A 19,643-nucleotide genomic window follows, 5' to 3' on the forward strand; every position below is an offset into this window, starting at 1 on the left:
TAAGCAAAAAATATTGAATGTTATTAATTATTTATTTTTATTTATTCATTACATGGTTATTCATTCCGTATGAATGAAGTATACAAGGGAACAAATAATAAAAATATACTTTCTATACTTAATCTTATTTTATTGGTACTAATATTATTTTATGTTTTTAATTATATTAATAGACTTTGTTGTGTTGATATCTCCCGTTTTTCCTGCCCTCCTCCATGTTAACCAGTTATTGCACTATTTCTATTCAAATTATCCGTGCACATGGTCATAGTTGGACATCAGTGAATGTTCTCTGTTATCAAATTAACATCCCCTGACAATAAATTTAACTCAAATTCATTTCGAGCGTCCAATTTGCACTTTCGTTCAATAGCTGCAGAATACATTTGTTTTCGCCCTCTGTTTTTCTGTTTATGGTGGGCGTAAATTGCCTCATTTAAGATGTCCCATGCGATGTCTATGTTTGGCAGACAGCAGATGCCCTTTTACTTGATCTTCTGAATGATCAATTTCATAGGTTTTTTTCGATTAGGTGTGTTCGAACATATTTTAGATCACATCCAACGGAAATTTCACGGAAAACGCTGCACATTTGCGAAAAACTCAGGATCTCTTCACAAATTTGTTTTTGAACTTAGGAGAGAAAGTAGGGGCACATCCAGTTTAAATGTTTCTTGAGTTTCTGTTAAGGACTGCAACAACACTGTGGATTTTAGTGATATTTTTAGATGACGCTACCGATCCACTTATCTCTCAGCTTTCCACTAGGGTGTATGTGCATCTTTTGCTTAGGGGAATTTTTTTTTCGTTTTTTTTTTGCCATTTTTTTGTCATACATTCAAGTATGTTGTAGTCGTAGATCTACTGCATTCGCGACCGGCAGTGTTTTGGTGCAATTTTTGCACCATTTTCCCCAAATGCCGGTATTTCCGTCTAACCTAGAGTTATGTCAGTTATCATCAAAGAGATTTATTTTCTTATCCTCTTCTCCCGAGGTAAAAGGCAATGTCAACTGAGGGGATATGTTCTGAACATGCGTAGCTGACAAGCAGAGGTCGACATAGTACACGAGCTGACACAAATACGCAATTAGTACTCTGTCGCGTGCATTAATCTTATACAGTACGACCGAAAGCGGAGCACTGCACTTGTCTTCTTGTTGAGAAGTTTTCTACTGAAATACCCTTCAAATATGCTTTTCTTTAAATATCCATGTACTTTATGTAATATGATGATACTCAGCTTATATTACGCTTTTTTAAATCTAAGTCAGTATAACAGACTCTTGAACATATTTTCTGGTATTTATTTTCGGTAGCGATAGTGTTCAACTGGTTGAACGCAACGCGTCCGCGCACCCCTGCTCTGCTTGACGCACACACACTCTCTCCATCGCCCTGCCTCAACCAATGTCACATCGCGCTCATCCGGTTGAGAATATTACGGTGATGTATAAGTAATCGCTTTTTTTTTTCAAATTTAAACTAGCGCACGAAAAAAATTTTTTGGCGAAGCGTGTTATTTGGAAGAGGATTTTTCTCTACAAGGTAACGTTTTTGGTTTTTCAAGCTGTTTTGATTTTTGCTAATTTTTAGATCAATATAATACATTTGGCACAGACTATGTACGTAGGTAGCGGCAGACATATAAATTTTCAAATCAAGTCTACATTTTTCACAAGTTTGGTTTCGAAGCCGTTTCACATTTCGAGAAGAATTATTCATTCCAGTATTTTTTTTTTACATAACAGAATGGTAAGGAAAGAGTGATGTCCTTCCCACGGACGACTGCTGCGCTTGTCCCAGCTTTCGGTCCTTTAAAGCGCTGAATTCTCAAGAGCACAGTGAAAACCTCACATGAGGTACTTTTCAGCAGTAAATATTTTTTATCCTGATGCTCCAAAAGTTTTAATCAAACGTGATTTTCACTTCTGGATTATGGTTACTTTTCTGTTAAAGGCATCACCCCACGAATCTTAAGTGGTACTGATTTCAGGTAGAGTATTCGTATACGGGATCGTAGATTATGGAGAGAAAGGTGAATCCGTCCATTTCTTCCTAATTTCCGTGAAAAACAGCCCCGAAGATACGGCTTCGGGCGTTCGGCGCGCTATTTTCTACAAGGAGTTCGATTGGAGCATGCCAACCTTGTGCACGCGCCGCATCTTCCGGATCGTTTTTTACGGCGATTAGGAAGAAATGGACGGAATAACCCCCCTCTGCATAATCTACTATCCCATTTAAGAATACTCCACCTGAAATCCGTACCACCTCAGATTCGTGGGGTGATGCCTTCAACCATTTTCCTGTTAATCAAAAGACATCTAAACAAAATACACGTGTCAAATCATTTTATGCTCTTGATTTGAACGATGATACATCTGGTTCACCTAGCAAATGTGTGCAATTGCAAGCGCCCCATTGATGTGTTTCTCCGGTATTACACATTTTTCCATGAGATACTGTAACTTAGAACTGTTTGTCTTTGTTGTGTACGTGGCACACAGTCTATGAGCTTTTATTTATGCTCTAACAGCACGTAGATTCTTTTTGTATGTTGTCATAAGATTGAGGATCAAAGTGAAGTGATGATACGCGGTGAACTTCAAATTGTGCACGAACAAATTCCCAAAAAACTTGGGCAAAAAAGATTATTTTATGTTGCCTTTGTTTCCCCATCCTTCTATCACCTTTGATGAAAAATAGACCTACACTGACGGTCATGTGCCTGCCGCGTTCCAGATATCTACAATGGCGGCGTGGTATTTTCACACCTGTTATTCTCTTTCAAATAATCCCGAAAGTCCGGATCCTGCAGCAGTCAGATTCGAATGTTTGCGAGCTCATGAGAACTCATCAATATCGTTAATTTTTAGGAAAAAATGTGCTAAAGAAAACGTTAGATTCAGCTTATTTTAGCATAGATTTTTTTCTTTGTCTTTGATATCGCGGAGAAGAGCACATGAGCGCGAATTTTTAGGTGCGTAGTTATTGGTTTGTGGATAAGGCTAAATGGTCTAAATCACCCATCACCTTTCGTCTCCTTTGCGCCACCGGATACGGTAGTCTCAGAAAATTTCCCTATAAACAACGTTAGATGCAATGTTGACGTATATCACAACCTATCACTGAGTTTCACCACATTCAGACTAACGAATTTGTGGAATTTTTAATTGTTATTTATATTATAATTTTACTTTTTAAATTTGATTTTAATTTTTCATTTAATTTAACTTTTATCTTTATTATTGTAGATTACCATTTATTACTTTTTAACTTCAATTGTTATTTGTACTATTATTTTTTTTTTGCGAGCACCGCTGGAGACGGACTATATTTATTTATTTATTCATTTATTTCGTAAAAAGGCTTTATAATGAAATAACGAAATGAAATAATGAATGAGATAAAGAAAGTAATGTGTCCGAAAACACACTAAGTAGCGTTTTATACGGTTGTTAGTGTACTGTTTTATTCATAAGCAGTAAGGCGATACTGTTTTTGTTTATATTTTATCTTTTTTTCTTTCCGAAGTACTAATTATTGCCACCTGCTAAAACAATGAAATAGTGCTTTTTCCTACATTGGAATTTTCTGATCGCAGAAGTTTCTAACTTTTGCGGTGCTAATCTTTTCATAGAAATGAAATTTCATTGATTTGGGTTGCAGCCTAAAGGTATATAGATAAGAGAGGAGCTCTGGAATTTTTCTATGAAACAATTAACATTTCTTCGCTAATATCTTCATTATAATATGCGCATTGAAATTGAGCTAATACGTTGAGCAGGCTTCAAATTTCCAGGAATTCGTCTTTCTAGGAAAGACTTTCTATCCTTCGTTAATCAAGTTTTCCTAGTCAATTCCCTACGGTCGGTTAAAATGCAGTGTGAGTTTTTCTTTTGAAAATGGAATTTTCGCTGTATTCATGCCCTTCTATTTAGTTTTTCTTCTCATCTAGCCAAATTCTATTGCTGAAGTTTCTTAAAGTGAAAATTAAGCTGTATTCGAGTAGAAAAAAAGTATATTTTAGAAAGAAATTACTACAGTGAAAATATGTTAACAGATATTATTTCTACAACCGTTTGCGGCACGTTGTCGATTATGCGCATAATTTTATTTTGTTTAGACCGCAGCTATGTGAACCAAATTTCATTTTCCTTACGAGTCTGCTGTCTTGCATCGTAATGATCCGAGAGCGTGTTGCTCGCATTCTGATCGACCAGCGACAGCCATCTAGACCACTGCGTATTAGGTTACATACGATCAACTAGCTTTGCGCTTCCATAGATGGACTCCAGGACTCGCGACATTCCAATTCTGAACCGCAATGCTGATTAGCTTTGCGGCGACTGACTTTTGTCCTCGGTTGTATCTCGCTAACGAAGTCTACATCGTCGCTGGTGGTGCTGGGACGTTGAACTTGTAGTTTTATGGATTTCTGACGTCCTTTCAACTAAATATGCAGCCGTTCTTGCTTTCTTGACATGCTTTGCTTTCTTTGCATGCTTTCTCTTATATATTGTATTAATTTACAAACATCGATTTTTTCCGAGCACCCGAAACACTCAAAAAAGCTGGGAAGACTCATTTCCCTTCAGTTTTCTCATTAACGTTCTCTGTTCTTTGCGTTCATTCGCTCATGCTGTCGTTCACTCAATCAATTTTCAATCCTTGTGCCTTGTGCACGTTTTTGAAGTAGAACCAAGCCGCACGTAATTATTTGCGGCTACATTCGAGCCCAGGTCAACGAGGCTGCCAAGAATCTCAAATGATTATCGAAATTTGAATCGAACCATCAGCATTGCTCTATCTAGTCTCATTATCATCATCATTTGTGCTTTTAATAATCAATGTGCAAAAGTAATAAGAATGAAATAAATAGCTCACTAATAATAGTAGGAAAATTAAGAAAAGATAGAACTCCTTCTGTCCGCTATAAACTTCATCTGAGAAAAGAAAACCCATCACCAGCAGTGAAGATTTTGATTTTTTTATTTAGATTATTTTTGAGGTTTTATACAGTCTTTAATATCCGAACATTTCCATTGTTGTTCCCGACCCTATAAACCAAAAAATCTTTCTCTGTAGCCACCCACTTCCCTACGCTATCGTCGTTGCCGTTTTTTTTTTTGCATTGCCTCGATCGCTCCTCATGATCGCTCCGTAATGCTGTGATTCTTTTTAGTGATCCACCTTAGAACATCATGGACTGCTTGACAAGGGTCTAATTCGTGCATCCGTCCGTCACACACTATGCGCCATCATCCGCGATGCGGCGGTTCGATGCGAATGACGGCACCGGCAAGTCCTCGTCTGTATCGTTCACTAGCCGACAGCTGGTGCACGTCTTCGGATATCGCATGGAGACATCGTTCGATGAGCACTCGATTCCTAGCAGTTGCTGTAAGCGCGATGAAAAGGAGTAAGTCTTGGGTGAAACACAATTAGTCCCATTCGATTGCCCACGTATCCGCGTCAGCAAGTCAAAGTCATGTAGAGGATGGTACGACGTGGGGGAATACCACGTGCCGAAGACTACACGCGCGAGTTCCTGTGAATGAAATGTTTCCATTTTTGTCCGTTTTATCATCAATCGAGTGCATCACGTGAACATCGACGGCACTTTGTTTCCTCATCGATCACAGCCTCAAAAGCTTGCGCTAATGCGTGGGAACGTGGGTTATCGTCGCGGTGGGGGTGCAATTAAGCAGGCGAGCCGCCTGAGCCCAACGATTTGACTCTATTAGGCTGGCACGATGGTGCTAGTGCTTGTGAGCAAGCTTCTCGCCTCATTGTCGTCGCGTCTAGGTAGTTTATTCGCTACTACCATCTTTCACAGTGTTTCATTTATTTTTCTATCATTTTTTTTTTGAGAAAAGTGCAAATACAGGATTACTTAGAGACTTTCGTTTGTAGTTGGAAATGTATAAATTATGAGTTATTGTTAAATTAATGATTTCTTTCAAAGAAATTGTATCGCGTGAAATAGCATTGCTTCTAAAGGACAGACATCGACTTCTTTTCTGTCATAAGATAAGGACTGCACCGGAACTGTTATCTAAGAGTTTCTCCTGATGAGTAACAATGAAAGCATGATGAAGCAACGATTTTGCTTCACAGGATGAAAAGTGTTCACAATGGCGTGTTACGTATCTTCAATCACAACCCTGTAATTGCTTTTTTTTCCTTAAACTTTTAAAATTCTTCTCTTGAAACTTGTTATTCGGTGCCACTCTGTGCTGTCTAATTCACTAAGGATCTTCAGAATTTTCAATTTGAAGACAATTGGTCAAGTTTGTTGTTCTCAAAAACACCTGCCAGGATTGTTTGTCCAGTGCCGCTGCAGCGATCAGCGGTGCCGGGCGCCAGTAGTTCTAGTCGTCACATCCCATCCGTATAGCACCAAGCTCACTTTTTATCCAAGGTGCACTTGAGACACAATTTGGTCAAGCATTGGTTTGAAGGCATCACCCCACGAATCTGGAGTGGTATGGATTTCCGATGGAGTATTCGTATACGGGGTCGTAGATTATGGGGAGGAGGGTGATTTCGTTCATTTCTTCCTAATTGCCGTAGAAAACGGCCCGGAAGATACGGCTTCGAGCGTTCCTGCGCACTATTTCCTACAAGGAGTTCGACTGGAGCGCACCAGCCTCGTTCGGTGATGCATCTTCCATGCCGTTTTTTTCGGCAATTAGGAAGAAATGGACGGAATCACACCCCTCTCCATAATCTACTATCCCGTGTACAAATACTCCACTTGAAATCCACACCACCTCAGATTCATGGTGTGCTGCCTTTAAACACATATCGATCAAAATCTTTATTGTTCCAAATTTTTCATTAGCACTATAAGAGACGGTATAGGAGTCAGGCTGATATCATCAGTAACAGCTCCAGGAATAGATTACAGAAGTGACTCATTTCAACTCTCTACACCTCCGCCAGTTTGTTCTTGAGTGTTCAATGCTTCGAAGGTTGGAGACGTAGATGAGTCAGTTCATGAAATCATACCATTCCACTTGCGCAAATATGATTTACTGGTTAAATGATCTCACAGCAGTTCTCCTGTATTCACTGTACCTTTTTTTTTAAATTCTTCCTGAACCTTTACCTTATTAGGGACTTAGTCTAATGACTGTTGTTTTCAAGTTTTTGCAGCAAACTATTTTATTAAGGATTTATCTGATTCTAACACCCTTTCGCAATAGTTTTCACGGTTTTTCAGCTGTAACGACACCAAGAAGTCTATCGTTTCCATTTTCGCAACGTATCGAAAACCTTCCTTTTTTGTGTAGGGAAATTTTTGTATTTATTTTACCATATTATTGTACTTTTAAGATTTTTCAGTAGTATAGACTTCCCATACCCATAAATTTATCTAAAATTGAGGTACAAGTCTGGTTTTTGCTCCTTCTATACTACTTATGGGCAACGTTTCACGCATGACTTAGCGATCACTTGCGATCTGGTTCTTAGGTTTAGCATGGAACTGGTTTCAATGGATGTTCTCAAAAAGCTCCATCCTAAAGTTTATTATATATCGAGTACCATCCCTGTGCAGTAACTTGCGCCTATTTTAGGATTCGTTGGTGATTTCCCTTCTGAGCACTTTGCGGAACTCATTTTCTTGCGACGTTAATCGTTGGAAGCGTTTAATTTTTAAACGCAGGACTTGGGTAGTGCTTGGGAGTTCTTTCACTTGATGTCGGGACTTTCCTCTAGCAACATTATTGTCCTATTACTAAAAAGTAAATAGAAAGATTTGGGGTGGGACGCAAGTAAAAAATTGGCGTGTACAGAAATATTGCGATGGAACTATGAAGGTATTAAATATACGACAGTATGTATATATTTATTTATTATATATATATATATATATATATATTTTGGAACGTTGTGAAATTTGAGTAACCAGCACAAATAATCGTAAATTAAAGTGGAAAAATTGAAATTAAATCATCGATCTGCTCAGAGAGAGGTTAGAAAGGATAGTAGAGAAGAGTGTATTGAACACTGTGCTAAGCAATGTTTGAAGGAGTTAGGATATTTTATTCTTTTTCAGGTATGTGCAGTGAATCATCTGTGGAAGGCAGTTGGCCATCATCATCGTCCTCGTCAAATCTCACGCGACTTCGTTCCGGTCTTGGTCATTCTGATCCACAAATCTCAGCCAGCTGTAGCCATACACCATCTCCAAAGGGTTCCGTGAGTATTTTGTAATGAATATTGCCAGAGATGTATTATGATACGGATTTATCTTGATTGTTATGAAGAAACTGCATTCGGTGGGATTCAGCTGTAGGATCGTTCATAGAGAGTTAATTTTCTGAAGTTCGACACGTCTTCACTCACTATTGGAGCATGTAAATTGTCATCTTCAGCTTCAAAAAAAGGGAAGTAGAATAGGAAAAGCATCCGAAATACCGTTTTGCCATTGCTGTAATCGTTGTCATTGCTTCCCCATTAAATCCGTAAGAAATTCGAGGAGAAACCAGGTTGTTAACTCCTCTAGGGTAAATAATATGTTGGTAAGGTATAAGTAAACACAGATAAAACGTATATAAGGTAAGTTTCCGAACTGAACACTTCTATGCACAAATATTGACTTTGTGTGTGCCGCCGTGTTCAGTGTTGAACCAGATCAGGGCAAAAGTTATTATGGAGACACTAAAATGTTTCCAACTAGTCATTTTCAAAGTTTTTGTTCTTCCAAAAGAGTGATATAAATATAATGTGAATGCGGTTTTTGAAGAACAACTGTTTACAGGAAGGATGGTGAGGTTTTCTATGTATTACATTACTCTACTTTATTCAGATTACACTTGTTATCAACTTTTTTCTGTGTGCTTATACTACATATATATGTATGTGGTTAACACGGACGTTTCCTGCTTGCGTTTTCCTCTTTTCTCTTCCTAATTACTCCACTTTACCTTCTCTATTTCATTTTCCCTGTTTGTTTAGGTTGTTTCACCGAAAAATACATTTCAGCAACATTATGAAGTCGTCAACTGTTTTTTTATTTAAAAAAGGAGGTGCCTCCCAAGAATTTCTCTGTCATGATAATCTTCTCTGGATTGTTCAGATGAAAAATTAACACATGAATTACTCGCTACCTTTGCTTACGCGAAATCGTTACCCTTTTAACCGTAACGATCCGTCATTGTCCGTCAACGTTAGGAGAATTCTGAAAGACCACACTAACTGGTTGAGTCCGAATTGTGAGCTGCTTTATGAGGTTTCGTTTCTGGAATGTACTATTAGGGATCCAGCTCGGAGCGCTTTTTGAGCATTTTCTGCAGCTTCTGCAGCTAATACGAGGAATAGCTCGAGGTATTCCATGAGGTCCACGTTGAAATGACATTTGTCATTGCTGTTCAGTTTCCAAAATGAATTTCATTACGATCTCATCATAGCTATGATCTCATTACTTCACTTTACTCAACAGGCGCTCCTTCATTTCATCATCCATGGAATGAATGGATAGTGCTAATGATTTTGAATGATGCCATAGAAGCGGCCAATATTCTGGGAGGAGAACGGGCCGATCTAAGCACCACAAAAAATACGTCAGTTCCTATGGAGGTGCGCATATTTTCAACGGTGATATTAGTAATATTCGAAGACGTTGTTATTGGTCTTACGACTGTAATATGCCCGAGGTACGGTGAGGTGTCGAATCCCCTGTGTAGCTATTGCTGCTGTCCTCAACGGGCCGATAATCCGCACATGAACAATTTGACATCTTACCGTACTACGTTAGTTTCTATTGTTAAAATAATAAGCACGGAAATCTTTCTCGATTCGAAGACAAAATAACTATTCCAACGTCTTTGAGGCATCACCTTCCCCTTTGTTGAATGCGAAAAATTATTCGGAAGCGCTTTTGTTCTATTAATAGGACAACGAGGAGGTTACATAACAATGAAACCTGGGATTTCCTAGGTCCAGCAATATTGTTCTCATGGAAACGCGGTTGTAAAGATTCTGATTCTATGACGACGACGTAAACCAAGCTATAAAGAAAATACTACTATACTGTATACTGGATAGTGAACATTTTTTGTACAGTTTGTCGTCACCAAAAATCTCTAAGTGTTCGCCACACCTCTGATCTTCATCGAATTCTACGTAATCGGTAATGTTGAGAATACGGTGTTCATTGTTAAATTTATGGAATTGCTACAACAAAAAAATGGTAGCTACGTCCAAAGTTGGCAAATTGTCCTTGTCCTACACGATTAACAGTGGATTGTCCCATGTGACTGGAGTTGCTTCGTTTTTGTGATGAAAAAACGAAAATACCCGAAACTCAGCCGATATGAAATTTTTGTCTGCCTAAAATGCTCTTCAAAAATCCCAATTAAAATCCGAATGAATTTTAACCGGTTTGAAATAAGAAAGAGCCTCCAAGATTTAATTCCCTTACTATTGAAAGTATGGGGGGATGTAGTGTAGCGGTTAGAGGTTCCGCTTTCTGCACGATCGATCAGATGTTCGAATCTCCGCTCTAGTGCTCACCAAGCCTTTCATCCCTCCGGGTCAATAAATTGGTACCAGACTCGTCTGGAAGGATAAAAACACTGACTTGACACATCGGTAAGCCACCCCAAGTCATTGTATAGGCCAGTTACACCTTCGTAAACCTCAAACGATTCTGAATTGAAATGAAAGTGAGGGCGCATCCCAAGCGGATTGATCACCGCCAGACACTTTACACACTTTCATTGAAAGTGAAGGAAGCGAAGAAGAAGAGGAAGAGATATTAGGAACAATTAATGGGATGGGAATGAAACCATCGACGAGTTTTTTTTCTAACTCTGCTATCTAATAATTTATATATGTATTCGTTGACGCAAGCACGGTGTAACGATGCATCGTTAGCGTTTATTGAACGGACATTTCTAGTATTTGAACGACTGGATATGTATTTCCGCTGCCGGACGCATTCATCCGCAAGCAAATTGTTGTTGGATATCAATGTATCCAGCTCAAGCTCACTTATTCACTAATGTTCATGTTTGGTATTAATTTTTTCAATGATATTGGATACGGGCTTTAGTGATAAATGTTGTTACCCGGTAATCTAAGTGAAGGAATATTGATTAGTAAGCATGCAGATTCTTGGACCACAATTCACATGTATTTAATAGGGAGTTACGCCCAACTCTAGTTATGGGGTGTATTTTCGTTTTTGTGATTTATTGATTTATTTTTATTTATTACTTGCCGTTTTTGAATAACATGCATTTGCCTCTGTTTCTTGAAAATACAGGCTTCCCTATACTTCGATGCTTAACATTTTTCAACTGAGTTACTGCGAAGCGTCTGTGGAGATGAGTATTAGCTCTACAAGGGTCCTATACATGCAGTTGGAATGCATCATTGATCGACAGACAGGCAGAACAGCAGCGACAACCCCGCGGACGCGTCGCGTTCGTTCGCCTGAACTTGTTTGGTGTTGAACATCCGTGTTTTCCGAGCTGTAAAATCACTGAACATCACTGAAATCTGAAGTTATTGGATCTCTCATCCATACCTCCTCAATTTCTACGACTCTTAGGAAGGTTTTCTCTGCGGGTCCATGGATATAGACAGACAGAACAGCAGCGACAACCCCGCGGACGAACCCCGCGGACGCGTCGCGTTCGTTCGCCTAATGTGTTGCAGTGGATCTGATTCCTTTTAGTCGCTGCTGTTCTTTTTTTAGAAAGACAAATAGTACTGGGAGAGAATCTGGACGGAGCTCTTTGAATGACTTTCAGTCCTTCCTATTGCGTGCTGTGTTAATAGATTCCAGTCACTGATTCTAACGGAAACGGCGAGCGCAATCAAATTGTTTGTTGTGTGCCTAAGTGAATCTTTTTTTGGAGAAACGGAAGACGGGTAAACAATAACCACAAATGGTGTAAGTGTTGTTTTCGGTAACTATTTGTTCCCAAAATGTGGTTCCTCGTCCATTTCTGTGCAAGAATTGCAACAGCTCTTCGAAGTTTTTCGCCGTATTTGAGATTTTTATTTCCAACCTTTTCGAGACTTGTTTTTTTTTTTTGAAATGACGTGTGTTTTGTATTATGTTCTTGTTGCTGGTGGTCATGAGCCGCATGTCAAAAACAATTTCTGGAACACAGCTTTTTTTCCCTCGGGACAGTCATCCCTGAGATAGGATTTTACTACCAAAAATAAACCTTCGAGGACTATCGCGTATTCTTTTCTATGTTTGTTTTCGGAAAAGAATCCTACATTGTGCGTCTATCTTTTCCAACTATGTAGGTAACGGGTTTTAAGAAGCAGTCTTTCGAAGATCTGGGAGCTTGTAAATATAGTTTGTAGATATAATTTCCGTATATGTTGCTTGTATAGTTCCAATTACTCGTCTTTAAAATGTCTGCTTAAAAATTTACTGTGGGAAGCAGTGTTTCGATAACTTTTGATTATATTCTTTCCCACTATGTTCTGCAAAGGATTGTGTCATTTTTTGAGGGGAATTCACTCTAATTTTTCTACTTCAACAAATGCTAACTGGTAAAAAATGGTAGTGCGAGACGCGACATCTTTATCTGACTTGCTTCACGTTTAGCGAAAAGATGGCGTTGTGTCTTTCCATCGTTTTCTCACAAGAAACGTCAGCCTTGATGCACCAGCTATTCGTAAGGTTGGCTGCGATGAAGATATAATTAACAAGAACTGAATTCCACAAATTCCTTTCAGGTTAGGAATTTGTGGAATTCAGTTCTTTAATTATATCTTTATCGTGTGGAAAACCAGAAAATTGCCCACAGTTGCCTAAGTAGGATAATATTGATATTCTTACTTGATTTTTAAACAACTGTGTTAAAAATAAAATATTTTGCACCGTGGCAAGTATTGCTTTGCTATCAAACTGCGACATTCTTTTTGCCTTGGGAATCGGGATAGAGTGCAGATTAGCATTCTCTGCAACCCTTATTTACCCACATAATTTTTTAGTAAGTCCTATGAAGTTATGTGATCTTCCCAGTTAATTAACACTGTCATATTTCGCGCATTCAGTAGTGTTCCTGTATTTTCTGGAAAAAGCGAAAGGAAACTAATTGAACTAGGAGAAGCGCAAGATGTTTCATCTAGGGTAGATGTGTTCGGAACGAAACCTAAGCGTTTTTTTTTTCGATATTTTCATGAAATTTATAATTTTTACTGTCTTCCAACTTTTTTCCACTGTCTCTCTTCTTTCACTTACTTACGTTGTCATCGTTTCGTAGAGAATGTCGTAGCCTCCCTAGTTGAAATTCCAGTATGTGCGAGGATCCAGGCAAAAAAGGATCGCTATGGTAACGCATCACTTCTTCATGCGTAGTCGTAGTTTCTTTCTGATGTGAACTTTGTTAACTAGGTTTAATCCAGGATTAGATGCTCTTAAGCGAGTTTATCATTTCTTGGTGCAGTGCAATCTAATTGGCCGATCTATTCACCCAAATAGGAGCACTATCATTTTTCATACAAGTAATGGATGGTGATCTATATTTGAATAGATGTTTGCACCGGCAGGAATGGCAGCGAAATGACTGTGACTGCGTAAATGGTCTAGAAACCTGTAGTTATCTGCGACGATCTGTTAGAAGCTCTTAGCTTGACGTCAGAACATTTATTTTATTATATTTTTCAAGAACTCTTTACTGTCTAAATATCCTAGCAAAAAAGTTCCAGTCGCAATCATTACCATATGACTGGACGGATGGTTTATTGGTTGTGTAAAGGTAGTTAGAGTTAGAGGAGGGTTAAACGCTGTAATCTGTTGCTGTGGAGGATTTCTTGAATGTCACGGTCCATTCCTGCGTCTTCAACACCGCTGAGTTATAAGTTGCTAAATCTCATGACTTAGAAATGAAGTTTCTTCGAGATTTGTTAAAATTCAGGACGAATGTTTTCTTGAGGAAGCCTTAATTTTTAGAATAAAGTTTTTCAATTGTTTATGCCAAGAGTAGAGGCATACCTTTTGTCCATAAACTCGATCATTCAAATGGACCCGGTATTCTGGTTTCTGTCCTCAGATATCGCATCCTTAAAAATTGAGTTCCTACTAAAGATTGATTGTAGATGAATTGAGCATTTCTTTTCTAATCGTCGTCTGTTTCTTTCATCTTGCCTATCTCCTTTGAAATACAACCTTTCAACGAAAAAAAAACTTTTTAAAGTCTTTTTAAAGCACCAGAAGTTTCGAGTTGCATTTATGCATACATCAATGTAATTTTAAACCTACTGCAAAGCCATCCAATTTCCCAGAGAAAACATTTTCCTTTCCCAAACCGACATAAAATCGCCTCTCCTCACGTTTGCATCGTCCATTCTAAAGAACTGAAATGTACTTTTTCGACTGATTTGCTGCATCTACTTGCTATTTCTTTATTCCTTCAGCGTTAGTGAAGTATGGACAGAAATTGGAGCGTTCTTCATTAGAAGAGTAGAAGTCTCATTATAAAACGCAGTCTCATTATAAATCGAATAGGAAACGTAATTTCGCTGTCATGCCGTGTAGATTTTATAGCGTGCAAATCCTCTTTTTTACTATAAAGCTTCTGTCATCCTCTTTACCTTAGCAACCGCTCAGAATGGGATTCTGCTTGACATTTTCCAAATCCTCGTTAATGTGACGATTCTGGAAGTCCTCTAAGAATCCTTTCAATTTCTATACGGTGGAGAAAAGACTAGCTGACTATCACATTTACGCATTCCCTACAATCAGGGATAAGTGTTTTCGTCTGCAAATCTTTCAAAAGAAGCTCAATGACGTAGCTGGAAGAGAAAATAAGTGGGAAAAAATGCAAAAACTCGGATGAAAGCACTGCTTACAGTAGAAAGGCCAAGCTTCCTCCAAGTTACTTGATAATCGTTCTCCATCACTTTCTTTCGTCTGGGTTTTTGCACAAACTCTCATGCAAGCCTGTCTCGTTTCCGCTTGACTCAATTCACTGTTGTGATTGCGCTAAAAACACTCGTTTTTAGTTTCTTTGTAACACGTTCGCAAAAAAAGAGGGCCTCTGAAGTGTTGACGGCAACTGCTAATGTCTTGGATCCTTCGCCATCTTCATTTCTTAAACTTAGCCACATCTTGAAGAGAAAAAATCCTCAATTTCGTTCTCTCGACGAACGGAAGAGAATTTCAGAGAATCCTATCCGCCTTCCCGTATGCTTCATAAAATTAGCCTCGAAAATACATGCAGTTCAATTTGTTGTTTGAGAAATAATTGAGAAATGAGAAATTCCTTCAGAGAATGTGTACGCAAGATTGATAGATTTGTATACATACAATAAGTAGTTTAAGTGCAGGTATGCGTGCTGCTGGCACCTGTTAATCGCATAACATTCATAACGTCGACAGAAAAATATAAGTCATCGCGATCCATCTCTTCAGCAATTTCTTGGAATATAACCATTCATTTTCTCCGAACATGGAGTCACTCCGTGCATGTCACCACCATTCGCATAAAGCACACAATGTGATCATTTGCAGTAGCATTACGATTATTCATAGATTGACTAACACCTATTCATTTGTTATGAAGCATTTTATGGATGTGATTTTTCATAAAGGGAAGGAGTAAATATGGCGATCGTTTTGTTGTATGGTGAGCGCTTATTCAGCGATGAAATATGCATCTGCCCTGAATGCTGGAGCACTCTGGCGCCATTACATCGCTAGCTGGCTATACTATGCTGCGCTTTTTCATTTCCCTTCTTCTCCCTATCCTAGAACCTCACCAATGCTAGTTTAGTTATTTAAAAACTATGATCTGAGCTGTATGAGACCTGAATCTAAGTCAGCCAAAGTTAAAAGTTGGGAATATAGGCTTGTAGATTCACCTTTTGCTGAAATCCAATTTGCAAACCAAATGAAAGGATTGCTGAGAGAAGCATAACAAATAATGTTGTCCCGAGTCAATTCTCTTGCGTTCGCTTCATGCTCCCGGCGTCATTTTTGTCGTATAATAGGTATCTGCTTCTAAATTTAGAAGCTAGTTGTTCGAGGAATGATCCATTCTCGTCTGTTTCTGGCTATTCACTAGAAGATGTGCATGCAATGGCTCATTTTGTTCAAATACAATATGATAAAGATATCGGATATTCACCACGGTTGTTTCACTACATTTCTCATAGAAAAACCCTTCCCACTGCCTTCCCTTTTCTCGCTTTTTGTTTAACTCATTTTTAATAAAAATTCCCCTCCAAGAAATATAAAAGAAAGCAGTTCTAAGCGTTTTTACATGGAATAATTAGTCATTACTTTTTCAAAATTAAAATGTTTTTTGAGAAATATGGTAACAGGCATCATGTGGTACATGCCTCAAACAAAAACCCCTTTCCCGAGGTAAATAGCCTTTTAAATTGGATTTTTTTCAAAAATCGTGCAATTCAATGATTTATTGCTCGAAACATCTCGTTGAACTTTTTTTAGCCGTTTTTTTCTGTCTGAGTATCGTAGAGGAGATGTGAATTAGCTTCACTAGTATTTAGTTTGGAGATGTGTTCGCGATGTCAATATTACGTAACTGCAGTTTTACAAATTGCAGTTTCTTGCAGCTCTTGCCTTCTGTCCGTTTCTGCATATCTTCCTAGCTGCTAAAATGTCAGCGAAATGTACATAGTTTCATTCGACTCTGCCAAGAACACTTTAAATAAAAGGCGACAAGTCGATTTGAAAATGAGCGGATAGCCGTGTTTCTAGCCTGAATCTTACATCATTTGTTTGTTGAGACTTTTTTTTCGTCTATTTTACCATGTAAGTGTATAGTTTTTAAATACTAGTATAAAATAGATTCAAGTTGTTTGCGGATTATCCGATGATGCATTGTAATTACAACTGCGCCTTTCCATCTAATTTCTCGGAAAACACGTGAGCCGCTTGAGCCATTGTGACTCAGATGTTCTACAGATGTAAACACTCTTCACCTGTGGATATCCGCTAATAGCTCGTCTATTCTTCTTAATCACCTGTAATCCATGATGTCTTGTTTAGCTAACAATAGATTTTTACGGCTAGTTGAATAAAAACATCCTCTTTTGTTAGTTCTCAGTAGAAGAGCTAAGAAATATTCCGTTTTCTATTTTCAGAAAAAGTTCTTTGAATGCACTTCTAACAAAAATAACAAAATTATAGAATATAACTTCTGTCCGTGAAAGTACACTGTAAAGTGTATCATACATTTCTCCCTGACTTCCCCCAGCAGAATTATTCATAATCGCCTAGATGTTAATCAAACAGCATGTCTCTGTCATTACTACAAAAAAAAAATCATGCTCCCACTCAATCCCAAGGTGTCGCATTGTGTTTGATGTTTTTTTCCTCCGGAAAGTGGTCGAGTTCGTGAGGGAAGCATGACGCCATTCTATGATAATTGTTGCGTTGTTGTTTTTTTGCGGCCACCATTTATATCGAGATAAGCCGTCCCAGTTGCCGTGTACTCCTCACGCGCTGCAGTGGACGAGTTTTTTTTCGCTTGTTGATCGCCGCTCATTGTCGATCATGCGCTGCCGTCTTGCAGAACTCAGGCCGGCGGTGCTCCAACAGCACCGCCGCCTTGCTCTCGGATTTTTCCCACTGCTGACATGTGACATGTGTCCTTAAAGGCATCACCCCACGAATCTGAGGTGGTGCAGATTTCAGGTGGAGTATTCGTATACAGGATGGGAGACTACGGAGAGGGGGGTGATTCCGTCCATTTCTTCCTAATTGCCGTAAAAAACGGCCCGGAAGATACGGCATCATTCGTTTTGGCGCACCATTTTGTACAAGAGGTTCGATTGGAGCGCGCCAGTCTTGTGCGGCACCGCATCTTCCGGGCCGTTTTTTACGGCAATTAGCAAGAAATGGACGGAATCACCTCCCTCTCCGTAGTCTCCCATCCCGTATGCGAATACTCCACCTGAAATCTGCACCACCTCAGATTCGTGGGGTGATGCCTTTAATACTACGTATGAGATGTTTTATAGGATGAATCCTAGAACGCTTGTCATGTAGGGAATCCGAACACCCAATAGCCTCGCTATGTTTTCATCGCATCGATGAAAGGCTGCTTTCTTGTGTTATCGTTTGTTCAGCATATGACTAATGAGGATATCTCAGCTCGAAACACTTCTTTATCCGAGGAAACCTATAATAAGTGGAAAACGTGGGGTTTCAGAGGGGACGAGGATATTGGATCCTGAGCGATAGTATTTCATCCCTAGATCACCGGTCCATTCTTCTGGAGGTTTTGTTTCCTTACAAATCTCTTGAACCACTTCTTATTTCTGTTTTGTGACACATTCAGTCCATGAGTAAATGAAAAAAAAAACAACAAAATTTCCACTAAAGACAGCTATGCTGTTCTGGTGAGAACACTTTTTGTCTATCCCCTTTTTCTCCATTGCAACTATTGTGTTTTTGCATTTTTTTTTCCTATTGAGGTGGCAAACATTTTCAAACAAAAGCACTGCTTCTATCTATGGTCGTTTCGGTCGAAGCGATACAATTTTAAAAACGCTATTTTTACGTGACATGTGATTCTGAAAAGACCATTGAATAGAAGCGATATTTTCGTTTGAAAATGCCACGTCAGTAGAAAAAAAAATCACATCATACTGATATAAAACGATAAATTGCCTGTTTCGAGAGACGATGGCGTGCTTCAAATATTCATTTCCTGAATACAGCTCACCCTTACCGAATGGCGTCCGCCATTGCCATTTCGTATAAGAAGTACATATAGTAGGGTCAAAACAACATGAAGTACGGTGCAATGGCGGCTAAGCGGCTGCGCTCGAAGCGGCGCGGTGGGGCGTAGCGGTTGGAGGTGGGACCATCGCGAACTGCAGCGTTTAGGATATGATCCCTTACAGCTTTTTTCTAATGTCGCCGCTATCTTATTTCCATCATTAATGTCATTAGCGTTTGGATATAATTGATAGAAATCTTTCCCCATGGCATTCGTCACATTTCATGTTCTCTAACGATGTCGTTTTGTTCACTAATGGTTGCTAATCCACTATTTTTCTGGACTATGCACTTCCCCATAAAACATAAGCCTGGCTTAGTCAACAGTGATCCGTTTAAACAATGAAAAAGAAATCCATGATCATTAAACGGTTCACTGTTCGATGATCATCGTTTCTGTGCGCGTTGATACGACCATGAAGAGGGAATGAATGAATGTTATTGATCATGTTGTTGTTTCCTATGCGCAGTCGTAGCTAATTATGCTTGCAAGATGTTCGCATTCTCAGACAGAGCGCGTGAGTTTTTGCCGCCTTTCCTCGTCGTTTGCCATGGGGATTCCTGGAAAGGGCTTGTGTCTAGCATGTCATGCGTTCTCTTGCATTCTTTTGTGGTTGACGTCTCCAATCCTCGTGGTTATAATTCGACAGAACGGCTGTCTATTTTTGATATCGCGGTCAGAACGATAAGCTCTTTTTTCTGTTATCGAGAGGGAATTTAGATAACAGTATAGATTCTGAAATAGTTGCTTTTGTACAGTAGAGAGTTTCCATTTTGTGTCTTTAGTCTTCACTTGGCGTTGACGAAATGACATGTGGAAGATGTGGGTTTTCAAGAGAACCCATGCGCTAACGGTCCCCCCTCCTCCTCCCTCCCCTCCCTCGCTCCCCATATCATATACATCGCTTACT

General features: G+C 39.0%; 1 protein-coding gene across 2 annotated transcripts in view; it reads left to right on the top strand.

Moving 5' to 3' along the window:
* Positions 1–19,643, top strand: part of RB195_019910 (uncharacterized protein) — a gene marked incomplete at both ends in the record, with an annotated part of 104,239 nt that overhangs the window by 57,119 nt on the left and 27,477 nt on the right. The window contains 3 exons of one of the 2 annotated variants that reach the window (XM_064187975.1): positions 5,253–5,421; positions 8,065–8,207; positions 12,583–12,693. In XM_064187975.1, the coding sequence (XP_064043857.1) occupies positions 5,253–5,421; positions 8,065–8,207; positions 12,583–12,693 (423 nt within the window). Of the gene's footprint in view, positions 1–5,252; positions 5,422–8,064; positions 8,208–12,582; positions 12,694–19,643 lie in introns of those variants that run through there. The other variant, XM_064187977.1, reaches the window with a different exon arrangement.

This window comes from Necator americanus, chromosome II, assembly GCF_031761385.1.
Source record: "Necator americanus strain Aroian chromosome II, whole genome shotgun sequence".
In the NCBI taxonomy this organism is placed as follows: Eukaryota; Metazoa; Nematoda; class Chromadorea; order Rhabditida; family Ancylostomatidae; genus Necator; species Necator americanus.